This window comes from Muntiacus reevesi, chromosome 3 (genome assembly GCF_963930625.1).
Source record: "Muntiacus reevesi chromosome 3, mMunRee1.1, whole genome shotgun sequence".
NCBI classification, from domain to species: domain Eukaryota; kingdom Metazoa; phylum Chordata; class Mammalia; order Artiodactyla; family Cervidae; genus Muntiacus; species Muntiacus reevesi.
This window is the reverse complement of record NC_089251.1, coordinates 145,720,928-145,743,535: the sequence shown is the minus strand read 5'-3', so window position 1 is coordinate 145,743,535 and position 22,608 is coordinate 145,720,928. Positions and strand designations below refer to the sequence as shown.

Sequence of the window (22,608 nt, the reverse complement as noted above, 5' to 3'; positions counted from 1 at the left end):
TCAAACTGCCAACATACACTGGATCATTGAAAAAATAAGAGAATTCTAAAGAAAAACATCTGCTTCATTGACTATGCTAAAGCCTCTGACTGTGTGGATTACAACACTGTGGAATATTCTTAAAGAGATGGGAATACCAGACCACACTACCTGCCTCCTGAGAAACCTGGTTAAGAAGCTGGTCAAGAAGCAACAGTTAGAACTGGACATGGAACAACGTACTGGCTCCAAACTGGGAAAGAAGTACGTCAAGGCTGTATATTGTCACCCTGCTTATTCTATGCAGAGCACATCATGTGAAATGCCAGGCTGGAAGAAGCACAAGCTGGAATCAAGATTGCCAGGAGAAATGTCAATAATCTCAGATACGCAGATGATACCACCCTCATGGCAGAAAGTGACAAGGAAGTAAAGAGCCTCTTGATGAAAGTGAAAGAGGAGAGTGAAAAAGCTGGCTTAAAACTCAACACTCAAAAAACAAAGATCATGGCATCCAGTCCCATCACTTCATGGCAAATGGATGGGGAAACAATGGAGACAGTGAGAGACTTTATTTTCTTGGGTTTCAAAATCACTGCAGGTGGTAACTGCAACCATGAAATTAAAAGACACTTGCTCCTTGGAAGAAAAGCTATATCTACATCTAATCAGCATATTAAAAAAGCAGAGACATTACTCTGCCAACCAAGGTCTGTATTTTCCCAGTAGTCATGTATGGGTGTGAAAGGTGGGCCATAAAGAAAGCTGAGTACCAAAGAACTGATGCTTTTGAATTGTGGTGATGGAGAAGACTCTTGAGAATCCCTTGGACAGCAAGGAGATCAAACCAGTCAATCCTAAAAGAAATCAACCCTGAATATTCATTGGAAGGATTGATGCTGAAGCTGAACCTCCAATACTTTGGCCACCTCATGCAAAGACCCCACTCATTGGAAAAGATCCTGATGCTGCGAAAGATTGAGGGCAGGAAGAGAAGGGGATGACAGAGGATGAGATGGTTGGATGGCATCACTGATTTAGTGAACATGAGTTTGAGCAAACTCTGGGAGATGGTGAAGGACAGGGAAGCCTGGTGTGCTGCAGTTCATGGAGTCATAAAGAGTCAGACATGACTTAGCAACTGAACAACAACAAGAGAGGGAAAAATAAGCAGTGTCTGATCATCATTTATTTAATTGGAGAAGAATTACTTTACAATATTGTGATGGTTTTGCCATACATCAATATGAATCAGCCTTGGTATACTTGTGTCCCCTCCATCCTGAACTCACCTCCTACCTCCCTCCCTACGCTATCCCTCGAGCTGTCACAGAGCACTGGCTTTGGGTGCCTGCTTCATGCACTAGTTATCTGTTTTACATATAATAATGTATGTGTTTCAATGCTCTTCCATCAAGTCATCTCACCCTCTCCTCCTCCCACAGAGTCCAAAGTCCATTCTTCCCATCTGTGAGTACAGGGCAGCAAAGGAGACACAGACACAAAGGACAGGCTTCTGATCATTATTTTTAACTATCATAATTTTAAAATAAAAATCTATATATGAAACAATGTATTATGTTAATTACCTTAGGTTCTTTACGTTCTAATCCTGGGGTAAGAAGTCGTTCTAAATAGCTAGCTTTTTCTGCCCATGTACTTAGATGTCTATATTCTTTTTTCATTTTTTCCAGCCTAAAGAAAGAAGTCAGTCACAGACTTAAAAAGTGACAGAAGAATATATATGGTATGAATCAAAGAACAATATATACAGTATGATATGTTTATATAAAGTTCTTAAAGAAAAAAATCAACAATATATTGTTTAAGGATACAAAAGAAAAAGAATAAAATTCAGAGTAGTAGTTTCCTGGAGAGGGATGTAATCTTATAAGGGCACATAAAACACATTATAATATTGGTAATGTTGTATTTCTTAACCCTATATTGTAAATATCTAGGCAATGGTCTTATTATTTTTAAGTTACACACATATATTTTAGAAATTATTCTATATATATTGGTTTCATTATGGAAGCAACATATACATATTTTTTAAATTATTCAGTACATATATATCTTCAGTAATAAAATAAGTAAAAAGATAAGAATTTTGTTTCTAATCCAAAAAAATTTCAAAAGACTTTCATAATCCAAATATATAATTGACAAGAATTAAATGGAAAAGAGGAAATGTTTCTCAATTTATTTCATGAGGAACTGACCTTGATAATAAAGCATAAGAAGGACATTACAAAAAAGGAAAATTAATTTAATCTCACTCACAAACACAGATGCAAATCTTACAAATAAAATACAATTTCAGTACAAAATATCTAGTGGTATAAGGAAAAGATAACATACCATGAACAAATTGACTTTATTCCAGGAATACAGGGATATTTTGACATTAACAATAAAACATAATTTACATACAATTTAGCTGATTAAAAGAGAAAAATAATTTGGCAAAATCCCATGGCCATTTATGATTAAAATAAAAAACTCACAGAAAATGAGGAAGAGAAGGAAGTAATTTACTTTATTTGGTATAAGACATCAGCAAAAAAAACTACATAAATAATGTGTTTGGTTTTTTAATGCTATGAGCTTTGCCATGAAAGATTCTAAACAAAATAAAGATATCCACTATTTATAACAGACATTAACTAGAGCTTCTAGCCAGCACAGAATGACAAGAAAAAGTTACAGATTAAGGATTGGGATCAAAGAAACAACTGTTATTACTCATAGATGATTAGTTAAATAAATCCCCCCAAATGATACTACACTAAAGTATTATGAATATAAAAGTTTTGCAAAATAAGGAAAATTCCAAGATGATGATAGAAGCAGTGACAGTATAGTTTTTTAATCTTCCCAAATATCTACATAAAAACTCACAGTATCTGGCTAGCATACCCCAAAACTTATAGGCAATATTTACAACAAAATCATGTGACAAGGTTTTCCTATTAACCCCATACACATAAGACCTTCATGGTATCAGTGAATATATGGAAGAAAGCAACAGGTATAACAGGGGCATCTGATGAATGTGAGAATAAGTCATCCCTAAATAGCCAACAGACAGTCAAAAGAAAGCACAGCCAGCCAGTTGGAGAACAGCAGTTGAAACTCAGAGGGTTTTGCTTATTTCATTAGTGGGTGAGTACAAAGGATTCATGATAAGAACTAAGAGGGCTGGAGTAGTCTAACCACTGAGAATAATCAAAACTGACCAATAATCAATAAGCAAAGCCAGGTCTCTGCTTTGAGACAGGCCCTGCAGAAGCCTGGGTTTCCTGCAATGGAGGCAGATTCTTTACCATCTGAACCACCAGGGAAGCCCCACTGTATTTTTAAACACTGAATAAAAACTTCAGAAGTGGGAGCTCTATGAAACTAGAAGAGTTTTCTAAACCAAGTCTTCTACAAAAAATTCAGGAAAATTAATTTCATATAAGATAGGCAATAGAGAATTATCAGGGCCAAAGTATTGGGTTGATCTAAAGGTTTGTTCGTTTTTTCCATCAGATGCCTCAAGCAGCACTTAGTGGTTACCTTCACTCAAAACAATTTTGTTGGACTGTATTGTGACAGTTGCCATATAAGTATGCATTTAAACAATTACCAACATTGGTGAACTTTTATGTAGCCACTTTAATATTGAGGACAGAAGAAAAGAAACAACATTTTCAGCATATTCTGCTTCATTATTTCAAGAAAGGTAAAAACACAACAGAAACACAAAGATTTGTGCAGTATATGGAGAAGGTGCTGTAACTGATTGAACATGTCAAAAGTGGTTTGAGAAATTTCGTGCTAGAGATTCCTTGCCAGTGATGCTCCACAGTTGGGTAGACCAGTTGGAGTTGATAGTAATCAAATCAAGACATAAATTCATCAACATTATACCATGTGGGAGGTAGCTGACACACTCAAAACATCCAAATCAAGCATTGAAAATCTGCATGTTTGGTTATGTTCATCATTATGATGTTTGGAGTCCACATAACTTAAGTGAAAAAATCTTAAGAGTGTTTTTCCACACACAACTCCCTACTTAAAACACACCAAAAACATTCCATTTTTAAAACAAACTGTGGTGGGCAATAAAAAGTCGATACTGCATAATAATATGGAATAGAAAAAAGATCATGGGACAAGCAAAATGAACCACCACCAACCACCAAAGGCCAGTCTTCATTCAAAGATGATGGCAGCACTCAACAGAAAGCATTTAGAATTAGTCAAGAGAATCATATAATCTTCCATCAGGATAATGCAAGACCACATGTTTCTTTGATGACAAGTTAAAAACTGTCACAGCTTGGCTGAGAAGTTCTGCTTCATCCTCTGTATTCACCAAACATCACACTTTCGAATGTCCATTTATTTCAAAATTTTACAAATTTTGTTTACAAAATTCTCTTAATGGAAAACATTTCAATTCCTTAGAAAACTGTAAAAGGCACCTTCTTTGCTCAAAAAGATAAAAGATTTGGGAAGATGGAATTATGAAGTTGTCTAAAAAATAGGAGAAGGTAGTAGAACAAAATGGTGAATACACTGTTCAATAAACTTCTTGGTAAAAATGAAAAATGTGTGTCTTATTTTTACATTAAAAAAACAAAGGAACTTTTTGGCCAATCCAGTAGTTATAAGAAGAAGATAATACAGAGCAAAATAACATTCTTAGATTGCTGAAATACACAAGAAAGATATTTGGCAGTTCAGTGAGCAGAGGGGGACCCATTCTTCCAGAAAGAAGGGGGTTGGGTGGTACTTCCATTCAAGAGAAGACAGAGCAACAGCCATCCATGTCACTGGAATCCAAACAAGTTGAGGTTCAGCAAGTGGAGCTCAGGGAGCCACTCTGTTTGAATGGAGAAGCTGTTATGATGATCCAGTTGTGTTTTACTAAGCCAAGAATTGAAGAAATTTGTGCATTTCTGTCCAAGATGGTGAAAAAGCCTCTGAACTCATTCATCTCCTCCCAAAGATACACCTAATCTACAGCTATACAAGAAAGAAATCCAGAAATAGAAATCCTGCTGAAAGAAATCTAGAAGTAGCTGAGCAACTCTGAAACACTAGACACATGAAAGAAAACTCACAACAAAATGGGTAAGAGAGGCTGAGACACACTTTCACCATAAACCTAACCCGGGCACAATGCCATACAATTGGGAAGGAATCTACTTGAGGACAGAAAAGTTTGGACTCTACATGTAGTGCTCCAACTTCAAGACTGCCACTTTAAAGACAGGCCCTGAAAACACCTTGCTAGGTCACACCTACCTTGTGACCGGGAGACACACAGGTTAAAAAATAAATAAGTAGTTCTTAATGGGCTCACTAAGGACTTGCCAGAGCTGTTTGCCCAGGGCTCAGCACAGTGTAGGCAAATTTGTACATCTCCCAGTCCTTCCCCAAGAAATGCTTACTTGAATTCTGTAAAAGCTGCTGCCTGAGGGTCAGGCCTCTAATTTAGCACGCTTCTAGGAAACCAGGGAAGCTAGCAGACTCCACATCTCCCTTCTCTCCTAGCCTGATCCAGATCACCAGTATCCCCAAGGAAAGAGCCTGTACACACAGTGGCACCCCAGATTTTGTGGCTGCCACCCGAGGCACAGGTCCCCAGATTGCCTGATGTCATAGTCAACAGGGTTTGCATTTTCCAGTCCACAGGACTACAGCACACAAAGAAGAAGTTCATAATGGGTACAGGAGCTACCAACCCTGTGCGTATACACACAGACCCAGCACAGAGAGAACAGGAAAGTCTTACCAGTTTCTCCTTGGAAGGGTTCTAACTACATACTTTCCCAGAATCTACCTGGGGGTTTAGCCTTCCAATCAGCCTGAATGTAGGTGCTGACTGAAGTCCTCCCATCTGGGATACTGACAAGTCTTGACATACCCTCAAGTCTTGGGAGGGTCACTAAAAACAAAGAAGGTAACTGGGACAGTCACGAAAGTGTGAGGGACAACCAAGAACTTGGACTAGACTGATGATAAGCTTCATTTCCTACATGAGACCACAATATCAAAACTAACAGAGGTGGTTGTTTTATCTAATGTTCAGGAACCAACATGGAGAGTTAGGAAAATGAAGTAAGAGAGGAGTAAGTCCTAAACAAAAGAATAAAACGCCAGAAACATAAGTTCCAAACAAAAGAAAAAATAAAACTCTAGAAACCGACATAAATGAAACAGAAATAAGTGACTTACCTGATAAAGAAATCAAAATAATGCTCATAAAGATGTTCATCAAGGTCAGAAGAAACATTCATGAACAAAGTGAGAATTTCACATAGAGGCAGAAAATACTAGAACGTATCAAACAGAAATCACAGAGCTGAAGAATACAATAACTGAAGAAAACTCAACAGAGAGATTAAGAGCAAACCAGATGATTCAGAAGAAAGGATCAGTGAATGTGAAGTCAAAGCAATGAAATTCATCCAATCAGAGAAGCAGAAAAGAATGAAAAAGAGAGAAGACAGCTTAAGGAACTTATGATACACCATCAAGTAGACCAATATATTTATTACAGGGGAGGCAACTAGAAGGAGAGAGAAAGAAAGGAACAGAATGCTTATGCAAAGAAATAATGGCTGAAAACTTCCCTAACCATAGGAAAGAAACAGACACCAGATCAAGGAAGTCCAGACGGTTCCCAATAAAAGTAATCCAAAAGACTCACACTGAGCAACATTAAAATTAAACTGCTAAAAATGAAAGACAAGGAGAGAATCTTAAGAGCAGCAAGAGAAAGACAATTTGTTATGTACAAAGAAGCCACCATAAGACTATGAACAAATCTTTTAGCAGAAACTTTGTAGGCCAGAAGAAAGTGGCAATCATACACTCAAAGTGTATTTAAAAGAATTTAAAAGAATAAAATGGACAACCAAATAAATCAGCCAAAGACCATAACAAGAGACAAAAATGTCTTGTTTAATAACAAGACATTGTAAATCAGTTCAGCTCAGTTCAGTCACTTTGCAAGCCCATGAACCGCAGCACACCAGGCCTCCCTATCCATCACCAACTGCTGGAGTATACCCAAACCCATGTCCATTGAGTTGGTGATGCCATCCAACCATCTCATCCTCCATTGTCGCCCTCTCCTCCTGCCCTCAATCTTTCCCAACATCAGGGTCTTTTCAAATGAGTCAACTCTCCACATCAGGTGGCCAAAGTATTGGAGTTTCAGCTTCAACATCAGTCCTTCCAATGAACACCCAGGACTAAGCTCTTTTAGGATGGACTGATTGGATCTCCTTGCAGTCCAAGGGACTCTCAAGAGTCTTCTCCAACACCACAGGTCAAAAGCATCAATTCTTCGGAGCTCAGCTTTCTTTATAGTCCAACTCTCACATCCATACATGACTACTGAAAAAACCATAACCTTGACTAGACAGAACTTTGTTGACAATCAATTTACAATTTAGAATTGTAAATCAACCATATTCCAATAAAAATTATAAATAAATAAATGTTATTGAGGGGTTCCCAGATGGCTCAAGTGGAAAAGAATCCACCTACATGCAGGAGACGTAAGAGATGTGGGTTTGATCCCTGAGTGGGGACGAAACCCTGGCAACTCACTCCAGTATTTCTGCCTGCAGAATCCCACGGACAGAGGAGCTCGGAAGGCTGCAGTCCATAGGTTTGGAGAGTCAGACACAACTGAAGCAATTGAGCATGCATGCACAAACATCATTAAAAGAATAAAACATATGACTAGGGGAAAAAGGGGTTCAATTCAATGTTTATGAATTAATTTGTAAGTCTAGTAAACTATGTATACACATAAACACTATTTTTAAAATATTCAAGAGTTCTATTTCTGGCAATGATGGAACAGGTTACTTCAGACATACCATCTCACTGGACAACTGAAAAAAACTGGACAAAATATTTAAAAATATTTTCTTTGGAAGCATCAGTCAGTTTATAAAGGCAGCAAGGATGTTCAGATCCAAGATTCCAGACAGAAAAGAAGTCTGGAGACTTTGAACCCATAATTTGGAGCCATTTTCCTTCAAGATATTTGTGGTGATGAAGAGTTAAGAGCTCTGAGATAAATATATAAGAACGAGGGAAACCAGAGTTCAGACCCTGCTAAGGATGAGAAGCCATGGTAAACACTGGGGTTTCAGTTGGGACCCTAAAGGGTTCCTCCCCAAGAATAAAGGCCTCCTTAAATATTGTACCCTGGGTGCCCCACACTAGGGTCACTCTTTTTTTTTTTTTAATTTATTTTTTAACTAGAGGAAAATTGCTTTACAATGCTGTGTTGATTTCTGCCATACAACAACACAAATCAGCCATAATTATACATATATCTGCTCCCTCTTGAGCCTCCCTCCCCTCACCCTATCCAACCACTCTAGGTCATCAGAAAGTGCCAGGCTGGGCTCTCTGTGGTTTACAGCTACTTCTCACCAGCTATCCACAGTAAACCATAAAAAGACTACTGTTCGTAGGAATGAAAGCCCGAATCACTTCAGTCTCAACTGAATTAAGATGATCTAGGATTGCTTAGTGTTCCTAGGCTAGCTGGCAACCAGATGCAAATGTATTTATATATTATCTGTAAAAAATATATAATCAAGATCCTCAAAGTAGTTCCACAGATTTTCAAATACAATGTTTGGCACTTAATAAAAACAACTAGACATGTGAGAACAGAAAATATGACTAAAAACTATGAGAAGAAAAGCCAACAACAGAAATAGACTTTTAGGAAATTCAAATAATCAAGTTATCAGGGATGAACTTGGAAATAACAATGATTATTATGTTCAAAGAACTAAAAGATAAGATTGGGGATTTTGGCAGAAAAGTGGCACTATGAAATAAATTAAGAAAATTCCATAACTGAAAAGGAAATAACCTAAATTAAGAATTCAGTTGGCTTAACAACAGATAAAGAACAAAGAAGATTCAATGATTATAAGATAGGTCAGAAGAAAATATCTAAAGCATCGAGAAAAAAAGATACGAAATATAGAAAAGACCGTAAGAGACCTATAAAATATATTGTTGAGTGAAGAGGCAGAGCAAATATTGTACTTTCTCCCTTATAATGAATTCTCACCCCTTTTGTTCCCATGTCATTGACTTTTTACCACAAACCCTTAAATATGCTAAAGCAAAACTCTGGAATAACCTCCGGGCACATGAAATACCACCATGATGAAGTTTTCTGGACCAATAGTAAGCCCATGTCTCAAAGGAAAAAATTAATATATAAATAATACATAAGTAACATGAAAATTTTGTTTTGCTTTGGTTTGTTTTTTTACCTTTCCCGGGGTTGTTGCTGAAGTTTTTCAAGTTGAACGACAGATGGCTGGTTGGACTGGGATGTTGTAGTTGGCAACCCAACAGTAACATTCAGGTCTGGGGATAAGAATGCTGGATATGCTATTGGCTGTGGTATAATAACATTTCTGGAAAATGGTAATAAAGTTAAATATCAAAATTATACAAAAGTACACTTCTAAAATCAATGTTAGCTATTACTTTTGAATCACTCTCTGTTTCAAACTGTAAGCTCACATATCCACATTGGACCACTAGAGAACAGAGCTAGGAAAGAAGTCAGAAATACTGAGAGAGTGGCTTTTGAGTACTCCTACTACTAAGATTGTGGGTAGCAAAGATGAGACAGGAGTGAAGAATCTGAAGTTCTAGGGAGACGTAGAAAGCATTTGAGCCCAGATTTCTCTCCCTATCTCTAGGTTCAAATCTTTTCATGGCCCAGTCAAGTGGACGCAAAAAATTAACCATCACAAGTTCATGCCCTTGTCAACTTGGCACCCATAAACATCTCCTTACAGCATGCTTTATTTACAAATGAGAAAATAAAAATGTCATAATTCACCTTACATGATACAACTCTCCTTCATACATGCAGCCAAAAACTCACTAGCTCCTTCCCTATAAGAGGACATAAAGTCCTTGGGTGATGTTTACTCTTCTGCTTAATATCCTGAAACTTAAATAACTATGACATAAAGTTAACAATACTTAAATATTATGATATAAAGTGAATATGTTATGTTACATGATAAGGAAATGAGAGAATAAAAAATTATATATATATATATATATATATATATATATATATATACACATAATTTTTTCCCCAGGTTACTGAGCAAACTGGCCAGAGCAGCATACCCAAAGGAATATGTTGTCTCCAAAACTCAAGAACCCCACTAGGTGGTATGTCTGTTTTTTGGCTGTAGGAGAGCCCAGACACAATAACTTACCCTTCACCTCAGAAGGAATATCTTAACAAGCCACATGTCTGGATCCCTAAAATTTCACTTATGTAGTAAAAAAGTGTCAGAGTCGCTCAGTCGTGTTCAGCTCTTTGCAACCCCACGGACTGTAGCCCACCAGGCTCCTCTGCCCATGGAATTCTCCAGGCAAGAATACTGGAGTGGGTAGCCATACCCTTCCCCAGGGGATCGTCCCAACCCACAGACTGAACACAGGTCTCCTGCACTGCAGGCAGATTTTTTTTTTTTTACCATCTGAGCCACCAGGGAGGTAGAAAGCCCTGGAATTTTATTAGACATTTCCCATCTCTGACATGCAAATATCTTACCAATAGGTCTACACTAGTGCTGCTCACTAGGTCAAATCAGCATGTCATCACTGGAAGGGACAGTGTGATACCTTATATAAGAGAAAGTAATCAAGAGTCCTGCCTACTAAATTATAGAGTTGGGAAGAGATATATCTCTGAGGTAGGACAGAGAAGGTGTACTACTGGTCTTGCCTGTGGAAAGGAAACTGTTATGGATGGTCTTTATGAGCAAATATGGGGAAAAAAATCATTTGTCAAATCAAGAGTTGCAGGCCAGGTACTGAAGATGTGTTAATTTACTCAAGCAATAAAACCACATCTGGTACAGCAGTTGCATTTGAGGTCACCACTGGGTTAAGCTTACAATCATTTACTGTCAATCTCCAAGACACATCTGTCTCAGCACAGGCAAGATAAGTGAGTTGAATGGGGATGTGATGGGAACCACCATCTCTACATCTTTCAAATCCTTATGGTGGCACAAATCTCTGCTATCCCTCCAGTAATATAGTATTACTTTTGGTTTACCATTGGAACCTCTAGTGACTTCCATTTGGTCTTTCCCACTGTAACATCCCTCATTCCACAGGTCAAGGGAGGTATTCACCAACTGCTGAATATGTCTATTTATGCATTCTAGAACTGAGAAAATAACTACAGATGGATTTGGGGACCAACTGGGTCCCCTGTGAGATGAATCAGAGTTAAAACTTCTTTGACCACCTTATCTCTCTAAGCCCCTATTCTAAGTGGTAAATAACAGTGACATTTTGTTGTTGTTCAGCTGCTCAATCGTGTCCGACTCTTTGCGACCCCGTGGACTGCAACATGCCAGGCCTCCGTGTCCTTCACCATCTCTCAGAGCTTGCTTAAATTCATGTCCATTGAGTCAGTGATGCCATTCAACAATCTTGTCCTCTGTTGTCATCTTTTCCTCCTGCCTTCAATCTTTCCCAACATCAGGGTCTTTTCCAATGAGTCGGCTCTTCGCATCAGGTGGCCAAAGTATTGGGGCTTCAGCTTCAGCATCAGTCCTTCTAATGAACATTCAGGATTGATTTCCTCTAGGATTGACTGGTTTGATCTCCTTGCCATCCAAGAGACTCTCAAGAGTCTTCTCCAACACCATAGTTCAAAAGCATAAATTCTTCGGCACTCACTTTCTTTATGGTCCAACTCTCACATCCATACATGACTACTGAAAAACCATAGCTTTGACTACATGGACATTTGTTGGCAAAGTGATGTCTCTGCTTTTTAATATGCTGTCGAGGTTGGTCATAGCTTTTCTTCCAAGAAGCAAGCGTCTTTTAATTTCATGACTGCAGTCACCATCTGCAGAGATTTTAGAGCCCAAGAAAATAAATTCTCTCACTGTTTCCATTGTTTCCCCATCTATTTGCCATGAAGTGATGGGACCAGATGCCATGATCTTCATTTTTTGAATGTTCAGTTTTAAGCCAGCCTTTTCACTCTCCTCTTTCACTTTCATCAAGAAGCTCTTTAGTTCCTCTTCACTTTCTGCCATAAGGTTGGTGTCATCTGCATATCTGAGGTTACTGATATTTCTCCTGGCAATCTTGATTCCAGCTTGTGCTTCATCCAGCCCGGCATTTCACATGGTGTACTCTGCATATAACTTAAATAAGTAGGGTGACAATATACAGCCTTGACATACTCTTTTTCCAATTTGGAACCAGTCTGTTATTCCATGTCCAGTTCTAACTGTTGCTTCTTGGCCTGTACACAGGTTTGTCAGGAGGCAGGTAAGGTGGTCTAGTATTCCCATCTCTTGAATAATTTTCCACAGTTTGTTGTGATCCACACAGTCAAAGGCTTTAAATGAAGCAGGTGTTTAACTGGAATTATCTTGCTTTTTCTATGATCCATGGATGTTGGTAATTTGATCTTTGGTTCTTCTGCCTTTTCTAAATCCAGCTTGAACATCTGAAAGTTCTTGGTTCACGTATTGTTGAAGCCTAGCGTGGAGAATTTTGAACATTACTTTGCTAGCGTGTGAGATTAGGGCAACTGTGCAGCAGTTTGAACATTCTTTGGCATTGCCTTTCTTTGGGATTGAAATGAAAACTGACATTTTCCAGTCCTGGGGCCACTGCAGAGTTTTCCAAATTTGCTGGCATATTGGGGGTGGCATTTTCACAGCATCATCTTTAATGATTTAGGTTACTTTTGTTCACTTGATCTAGAACTTCAATGCTAATACAGATCAAGCAAGAATTTAGTAGACTTCCTGTATATTCTGTTTCCAGGAATACCATGATCGACTATCCAATGCCATGGTTCTGCATGAGTCAGACTACTCTGTTTGCTGCTTGACTCTGCTGTCCAGCACAGTACCCGCATCTACCTTGTGATGCTGGGATCCAATTCCTCCCAATTCAGTTAGGTTTTCCTTTCCGATGACTGCAGTTCCCACTGCAAGGTCTACTCAGAGAAGAGCAGTCACAGGGCTCTTCAAAGCTGGGGATTCCCTCACAAACTTTTTTCTCAGCTTCATAAAAATCACTGTGCCTTCTGCAGCCTCCCAGAATAAATAGGTCTTAAATGACAAATCCTCTCTAACACTATAATCTCCCTAAACCTCTGAATCCCTTCCTCTACATTAAACTAAACTAGGTCTGGTTTTTCAATTCATTCATAGTGGGTTATCTTTTGGTCCATGTTTCAGTAACCAACACACTGTAAAGAGTTCTATGTAACCCCTCAAGCTGCATTAACACAGAATCTCTACTTAGTCAGCCCATGTCAGTAAATTTTTTATATGATCCAACTTAATAGTCCTGCCACCATTATACCATACATTAAATATATCCTTACACATCCCCTGGATTTTTGTATATATAAATGAGAAAACTCAGGCAGTTCTTTTTAGAGTGTAATGCACTTCCTCGTGGGTCACACTTTGAACCTCACCTTTAGGAGCTTGCTGGGACTTGCATCTAGTTATAAGCTTAAAAGCAAAGAGGGTTGTGAGGGTGAGTCTTGAGGAGAATCAACATCATCTCGCATGGCAACTGCCTCAGAAGAGGAGAATACTATTTCCTCAAGCAATACAGAGTTAATCTTCTGAGATGGAGGCAGAAACCCCACTTTCACTTTTGCTACGGATAAAGACGTCACTGGCAAAGAAGGTATATCAGAATTTATGGGCTCAGTGTCCCCAGTTTCATCAAGATTTTCTATTTTCCCATTCTAACTTGAAGGTTCCACTTAGTCCCAATCAATACTCTCACTTTAAAAGTTGACACCTTGTGAAGCTGGGAGCTCAACTTGCCTTGTAATTCAGCCAGCTGCAATGAAATTCTGCCTTTGATTGTCAATAATCTTAGTATTATGGCTACAGGAGCTCAGGGTCTCCTTCAGAACACACATGGATGATTTCAGGTCATTTACACTGGGCTTGAGCTGGGAATTTGAATCCTTGAGCAAACTCATGTTCACTAGTTTGACAAAAATGTTTGGAAGTATCATATATATAGTCACTCATATCTTTGCTTATAGATTGTTGATTACGGATATCCAATGGTGATATTTTTCACATTGCTATTGCCAAGTCGTGCTGAGGAGTATAAGTGTTTCTTTACCACTAGAAATCGAGTCATTAGAGTCTTTAAATCTAATCAGATTAGAGAGCTCACTTCAGAAAACTCAGAACTAATTCAGAAAACTCAACCTTAAACTTCTGTTTCTCTCAACCCACTCTCAGTATCAAAATCTGTATTAGTGAGAGGCATTCAGAGAAACAAAACAAGTAAGCTGGAGAGAAGGGGTGGGGGTGCAGGGGAGAAAGAGAGAGAAGTTCAGGCTCCAGATCCAGGAAGATCTGATGTTTCCATTCAAGTCCAAAGGCAGGAAAAAGCCAACATTTCAGTCAAAGGCTATTACAGGGAAGGAGGAATTCTCTCCTACTCACGGAAAGGGCAGAGTTCTTTGTTCTATTCAGGCTTTCAACTGGTTGGATGAAGCCTACCCAATGAGGGCTACCTGCTTTATTCAGTCTACTGATTTAAATGTTAATCTCATTCAAACACTCTTACAAAAACATCCAGAATGATGTTTGACCAAATATCTGGGAACCCCATGACTCAGTCAAGCTGACACACAGAATTAACTGTCATACCCATCTAGCCATTGCCTTCTTTCAGACTGTCAGTACCTCTCGTGTAGAGTACTGCGATAGCTCCCTCCAGTCCTTGATCTCCAATACTAAACTAATTCTGTCTATATTCAATCCTATCGACTCCCTCGCTTGAAATTCTCCAACAGCTCTACATCTGAAGTATTTTCAAATTTTCCCAATAAAGAACTCCTGTGGGTAGAGGACAGTGAAGGTGTCTGGAAGTGTAGTTTAATGCAATCAGACACAAACCACATCATTTCCTGGAATCAATCTTCTTGCTATCTTGAAAATTTATGTGACTTTTAAATTCTACTATATAATATGAGGATGTTAATTTTAAGATAAAATTTTCCCTTTCAAAATCTATGAGCACAGTAACACTGCAGAAAGATGCACCATATTTTCCAGTGCCTTTGCGCTGCCCCGTCACTTGTGGGAGGGCTCTAAACAGTAAACTTCACTCACATTTGAGAAGCATAAACTTACAATGATGAGGGTGATGATAAAACATTCATTGCTTCAGTAGGTAGTTAACAACTGACAATTTTGTTATTTGCTACCACGTTCCAAGTGCTTTATACGTAACTTATTTAATATTACAATAGCTCACCTGGGCAGCTGTTATTTTTATTCCGTTCAACAGATGAAGCACAAAGAGCCGAAGCAACTTGCTCGAGGTTGCACAGCTAGCCCGTGGGAGAGCCCACAGAGGCTGGTTCTGGGGCCTGACCCCCTGACTGCTACGTCTCGCCCCGACTGCTGCTCCAGCCCAGCTCCCACTGCTCCCTGCCTTACTCCTGTGTCCCCGGCAACCCACCACTAACCAGGCACTGCTCTCCGTGGTAGCACAGCCTCCCGTGGCTCCCACCGTCTGCTCACGTGCCCTCGTCAGGGAGTGTGTCTCCTCAGCCTTACACAGCCCGCCGGGCGCACCACTACTCCCCTTCCAAGTCCTACGTCCAGCGCTTTTTCTTCTGTGAATCCTCACTTCATACTTTCCTCCTAACTCCCCTAAAAGTACAGGAGGCGCCCTGGCTGTGTCCCACGCACCTCAGGTTTATCTCTAGGAGGGCTCCATCTCATTCCTATCACCATAATTTTTACATGCTACCTTTGCATTAAACGTGGGGTACAGCAAACATTCAATAAGTGTCTACTGAATCAGTGGATGGATATGAAATAACAATCAATAAACATAAGAAAAACGTTAAACTTTCCCATTTCAATAAACCACCAATACCAAATGGACAAAATTTATTTTTAATGAAAATGCTCAGTGTTGACAGGACAATCAGCTCTTCAGAATATAATTTCCTATTCTATACCTAATTTCCTCAATCCCATTTCAGGTATTTTCTATTCTTTATTCTTGCATAGCACCATAGAGTAAATATCTCTCTCAGGTGCTCATTTTTCTTTGATCTATCTTTACTGTTGAAATTTCAAGACTAATTTACATACTATATTTTAAGTTACTCTTTGGCCTACTAACGGCATTTTTTGACCATAAGCTTTTTTCTGAAAATTTAGAAGTAACAAACGGACTGTGTGGAAATGGGCGTAATGCTACCACACTGCAGAACAGAAAATGCAACTATTAGGCACCTTGATCTTAAAAGTTCCTCACCTCTTTCTGCAAAAGGAATATCTCACTGGCAAACTTCCTCACTAGGCTTCCACTCCCTTCCGTCCTTTAGTCACAAAGTTGGCAACCCTTCTCTTCTTATCTCCAGAACTCCTCAACTACTCTCTCCAGGACTACATCCAGAAACTCAAAATATCTTCCACCTGGGGCAAAACAATTCACTGCTTTCTTTACCTTGGAGACTAGTTCATTCTGGACATGTCTTAAAAACAATCAAGATGTTCCACCAAATGGATTACATGTTTTAAACGATTTTTAATAAGATTTTAACACTTACGTCACAGGGTCTGTTCTTTCTGGAGGTGGTGCAATATCCATAAACATAGATGGCTTAATAATTTTCTGAAGAGGTTTTAACTGAAGAAAGTAATAAGTACATATTAACACTGTTTAGTCACAACTTCAGTTCATCCTAATATGACTATTTCCTGGACTTAAATTATATACATACATATATATAATTATTTAATATAATGAAATGAGGGGGAAATGAATTAAGAGAGGAAGAAAGAATTAATATTGAGCACTGAGTATACAGTTCATGGAATTTTCCAGGCCAGAATACTGGAGTGGGTAGCCTTTCCCTTCTCCAGGGGATGTTCCCAACCCAGGGATCGGACCCAGGTCTCCCATATTGCAGGCAGATTCTTTACCAGCTGAGCCACAAGGGAAGCCCATATATATAAAAGGAGGAAATTAATTAAGAGAGAAAGAAAGAATTAACATTGAGCATTAAGTATCTGCCAAGATTTTACATCTTGAATATTATTTAATCCTCTCAATAATTCTATGAGGTAGATAAGTATCTCTATTTTACAGGTAATAGTAACAATCAGTAATTTGTTCAAGGACTACCCAATAGGCATGAGAGCCAGGGTTTGAATGTAACTTCATCTCCCCAGTGCAAGTACTCTTTATACGTTACCATGATAGGTAAGTAGGGGATATGTAACTGAAAAGTTCACAGACATAAAATCAAGTAGAACTTTTATTAAACTTCCCACTCTTTTCCTTATAATGCCTTTGTTCCTAGTTTTTAGTAGAATCCACCTAAATAAAAGGCAATACCTGCCCAATTTTATTTGAAAAGGATCTATCTCTGGGATTGTTATATGTTACATTCACACAACACCTACCTCAGAAGTTAGTGTTCATGAACTGTGACTGTAACAAAAGGACTAAACAATTAAGAATCCCTATAAGGCCCAATTCATGATAAGAAAATAGGCAGAATGAAATAGGCAGAAGAAAAATCAAATGAGAAAAGAAAAAAAGCTTGTGTGTAACAGCTTTCATCACTACATTACCTACTTGTGATCCAAAATGTATTAAAAAAATAATGATATACCATAGGTAAAATTTAAAAATGCATTTTATAGGGATTTCCGAGTTAACCAGCAGTAGACTTATTTAATAAGACTGATCTACTGACTCTAAATTCGTAATTTAAAAAACCAGGAGTATAAAAAAATAGTAAAAGCCGAAAATTAAAGATTATACGTAAAGTATAGGGGTCCTTTCTTCTATACAACAGAAGTACTAATGAGACTGGATTTATAAATGCCCCAAAGCTGTGACAATATCCAGAGATATCAACAGTCCTTTCAAATACTTAATAAGAATATATGTTGGTAGATTATTGGGTAGATTTTTCTAGACCAATTCCTTGAAAAGGTCATTACTGACAATAATTTCCACTATGGAAATCCAGCCTAAGGACAAAATGAAAGAAAAAGATAAAGGTTAATGTATAAAAATCTTCACTGCAACTTTGGATACACATAGTAAATTTAAAGAGGTAGGCTTAAGCTAGAAAGATATCTTCTTTGGGCATATTACTTTCTTGATGAATCAAGAAGAGTTGACACTGAAATAATCATAGTGAGAAAGTGATTAGAGTACAAAATATGTGATTAGAGTACAAAATATCTGAATAACATAAATGACTCCACTTTAATGATTTTTTTAGATATAAAAATACACACTCACTTCTTGAATATTTAATTCTGTTTTCACATAAGTATATTTGTACACAGACATGAACACACAAAAGTTTTAAAATAAAGACATCCTGAATAAAATATCATTGTTTAAAAATGTATAAACAAACAATGGTGAAGTTTCACTTCTCCTTAGACTAGAGAAAAATGTCATTCTTTTTAAAAATATTTATTTTAAAGAACATATCAAATTGTTAAGGGAAGAGGCTCAGGAGGATTATATGACTAAAGAGCTGCAATAGAATTATTTTTAAAAGAGGGAAACTAACCTGATGTGAAAATCCATAACCAAAGTTTCCATAGGAGAACATAAATTCCACCTCCACCCTGCAGATAAACTAAATGTGCCAAATTTATTTTATTATTTGATCAGCAAGATATTTGAATGGAGTGATATTTTTACTTCACAAATCTTTAAATTAGAAAAACCAAAGCATTAATCTCTTCATTTAAAAAATTTTACAGAAGTAATTCCTATGTAAGAATCTACTGTGTTCTGGAAATGTTAAAACAAAATTTTTATGTTAAAGTTAAGGAATATTATATGATGAAGATATGAAAAATATCAATTTAAAATTGTTAACAGAATTATGCTGAGATATATACATACATATGTATTCGTAGCCATGTATATATATGTTTTAAGTATTTATTCACAGTTTTCCAATCTCCAGTTTCATTTTAAGATAAATTTTTTATTTGGAAAAAGTGATTTCATCTCTCTGAACCTCAGCTTGCTCATATGTGAAATGAAGGAGGGAATCAGAGGTTATGACCTCAAATGTTCTTCATTCTTTTTTTATGTTCCTCGTCCTCAATTTGGCTTTTGGAAGGAGAAGCCTCTCAGAGTGGATGATCAATTAATCAAGATAATTTTTAAGTACTTAAAAAGAAATTCAGTAAGAACTGTAAACACCAATTTAGAGACTGCTCAAGGAGGAAAATAATTCTTCCTCAATTCTACAAGTGAGGATCCTGAGGCTACACAGTCACAGCAAGGAGAGGCATTTTACTCTCTTACCCAATGATTTCTAATTTTTGTGTTCACCATTTAGCAGTAAGATAGCAGCATTTTTTTTTTTAAGTAGAGATGAAGATTTTTTGAGCAAATGTTATACTTTCTCTTTAATATGTTTACATTAACTCAAACAGTGACTGGAAGTGTAACAAAAGAATAAAAACAATATCAGAGCAAAGTTACATGAAATGTGTGCACAAGGCTTTGGAAGTTTCAGTAAAGTTCTTACTGTATTTTTATTCAACATTTGGAGTTCTCCAGCAAAGCGCCCTTTCTAGAAAAAAGAAACAAGAAAATTATTAAATATAGAATTTATAGAACTGATATAGTCATGGTGTCACTTGTAAATTATCTAAATCATTTCATAAATTTAAAAAAATCAGGTAATGATGTTTAATGCATATATGATTTAATAGCTAAAATACAAAAATAATGAATGTTTGGAAGAAAATAAAACTTCCAGATTGTACCAGAAATAAATGTTAATATGTACATTTATGTTTTAAAGAAAAATGTTCCTACTACTTCTACTTAGAGGAACTGCCAGGCTTACACTCCTTTTGAGGGGTCAACATGGATCTAAACGATAGGCTGCCTCATGACAGAACTGAGTGCTTCTCTCATCTCTTGGGGACTGTTGGGATCTTTTTACCCAAGGAAATCTTTGGTATTGAGAGGATAGCAGGCAGGAAGGCCAGGGGTCTCCAAGCAAAGGAAATAGGCTGCAAGTGTCAGAGGTCTATTTTTTCTCTCTTAAGCAGCAGGAAGAAACAGTGTTACATTTTTTCCCCTTCTTTATACAAATTTAAAAAGAGGTTTCTCTTAAAATTCTATGCTGCCATAATGACACTGGGTTCCACCTGAACTTAACTCTTCTCCAACCTTGAGCTAACCAATATATTTTTCTTATGGAAATGTTTGTCTTGAGCTATGTTAATGTGCTATGTCTTTACCCCAGACTCCGTCTTCAATCGTTCTGCCTAAAGGCTCAGAACCGACTTGACAAACCAGTATGTTCATACACTGTTCTCCTAATCTATGTTAATGAAACTATACATTTGTACGGGAGTCTGCCTTTTTTCAAGATTCATGTCAATCGTTTTATGGCCTGGGATGACTCACCTGGTGCCAAGACTATCTCAAAATGTATCTTGTGGGTGAGGGGCCTGGTGCCATTCTCTGAGTTTTGAGACATTTCCTTTCTTTAATTAGCAGACTGCTAGTAGCTATATAACATCCAGCTACAGACTAGCGGGGGGGCACTCTCTCTGCCCCCTTCTGATGTCTATGTCAGAAGCTTTCTCTATTTCTTTTATACTTTAATATAAAACTCTATTACACAAAAGCTCTGAGCAATCAAGCCTCATCTCTGCCCCGGATTGAATTCTTCTCCGGAGGCCAAGAATCCCGGCGTGTTTTGTGGTCCAGCAACAACCCTTCAGTATCCTTGGTCACCATCTTTGGTCATCTCTGCTGTGTTTTGACTGCTCTCATCGAATCCATCATTCAACGATTCCCTTTCTTCCCAGCATTTTCTACTGTGGCTCATGGAACCCCTGTTTCATGGCTGACAAACAACCTTACATCTTTAACTGTTCTGCTAAACATCCCTCTTTTTCTTTACCTCAGACCTGCCTCACCACTAAGGGTGCTGCTTCCATTACAGACTCCTCAAACGAACGCTGACACACCTCAAGGTCAGGAGTTGGAGTAGCATCCTCCACACTCTCTTCTATTCCTTCCAGATTTTGTTATTTAATGTGGATAAAAAGTTTTCCTCTTTTAAGCCTCATGCTCTCTGGCATGTCTTTCATACATTCTGGTCACTAGTTCTCATTTAGTGAAAACTTTGGCTACATGTCCTCTGCACCCCCAAAACATAACAATCTACAAGAACCTACTCAACAGCTGCCCTCTCAGTTCCTGGTGAGGCATTATAATGAGGGAAATAACAGGTGGTAAGCTGACAAGACTTTACACAAAATTAGCAATATCACATATATTCATCATATATAGCCACAAAATCAATCAGAAAATTCATAAGCAATTGAAACTGATTTCCTTAACGATCCTGTCAACATGCTCTTTTAGAGTTTTTTTGCTTTTGATAGCTTCCCTTTTCCCAAAGTGAGGAGTGGGGAAATAGCCTATTGTTCCAAGACTGCCTTTTTCTTCTTCTCTTTTATAAACTGTGTCTCTGCATTTGATGGAAGAACTGAACCTAATGATTCAGCTTCCTTAAATATAAGTAAACTTTTAGTCATACTTTTAACTACTGTAAATGTCTTTGAGTTATTTTTGAAAGCCCCACTGAGATCTACCCAAATGAGTCTTCATTGAAGCCAATTAAATATTCAACCTGAAGGTGCATCTAACTCGTCTAAATCCACTGAGTTTTAGGCTTGCCTTCAATCAGGTCTACTAATGAGTTTCAATCTGCGGCAATGAGCTACCTGGTTCCCTGTCCTGGATGTGGGTCTGCTCAGCCCAAAGCAAGTTACACAGCTAAGCCCAGTAGTGGAGGGGTTGGGGGGGGAACTGTAGACTACTCATAAGTGTAGATACAGGGAGGCATGATTCTTTAGGGGGCATTACTCTAACAATTTCCCACACCATTGAGTTTCTATCACCTTTCTCAAATAATTAAACTAGCTATCAATCTTTCTAATTGTTGAATTTGTCATCTAGTCTTAGGCTCATGTTGTAAGGATTATATATCCAAATCAACGAATGCAAAGGGTACTGCAATTCATATCAAATTTAACAATACATTCCCTTTTTATAATCAATTTTGCTGTTGTTTAGGCAGTAAGTCCTATCCAACTCTTTTGCAACCCCATGGACTGTAACCCACCAGGCTTCTCTGTCCACAGGATTTTCCAAGCAAGAATACTGGAGTGGGTTGCCATTTCCTTCTCCAGAGGACCTTCCTGGTCCAGGGATCAAACTCAGAGCTCCTGCTGTGTTTCCTGCATTGCAGGAGGATTCTTTACCACTGAACCCCTGGGGAAGCCCCTATATAATCAATACAGAAATAGTATAAACTCCAACATACTTATATGCCTTAATTAGACTTCAAGCCTTAACAATTAGCTGATACTTCTGGTTTCTCCCAGAGCTTCAAAGAAAGCCAAGATATGTCAGGAGTGGGAAGGAACAAGGGATTAATGATATGAGTACAGACCAATTACTTTTTTTGTAAAGCTA

At 37.9% G+C, this 22,608-nt stretch overlaps 1 protein-coding gene across 1 annotated transcript in view; it reads right to left on the bottom strand.

The window, feature by feature from the left end:
• Positions 1-22,608, bottom strand: part of LOC136164132 (cation channel sperm-associated targeting subunit tau-like) — a 69,593-nt gene that overhangs the window by 6,965 nt on the left and 40,020 nt on the right. Inside the window, exons 6-10 of the mRNA XM_065928930.1 lie at positions 19,631-19,675; positions 18,653-18,721; positions 16,661-16,740; positions 9,303-9,449; positions 1,569-1,674 (exon numbers count right to left, since the gene is read on the bottom strand). Coding sequence (XP_065785002.1) covers positions 1,569-1,674; positions 9,303-9,449; positions 16,661-16,740; positions 18,653-18,721; positions 19,631-19,675 — 447 coding nt within the window. The remainder of the gene's footprint in view (positions 1-1,568; positions 1,675-9,302; positions 9,450-16,660; positions 16,741-18,652; positions 18,722-19,630; positions 19,676-22,608) is intronic.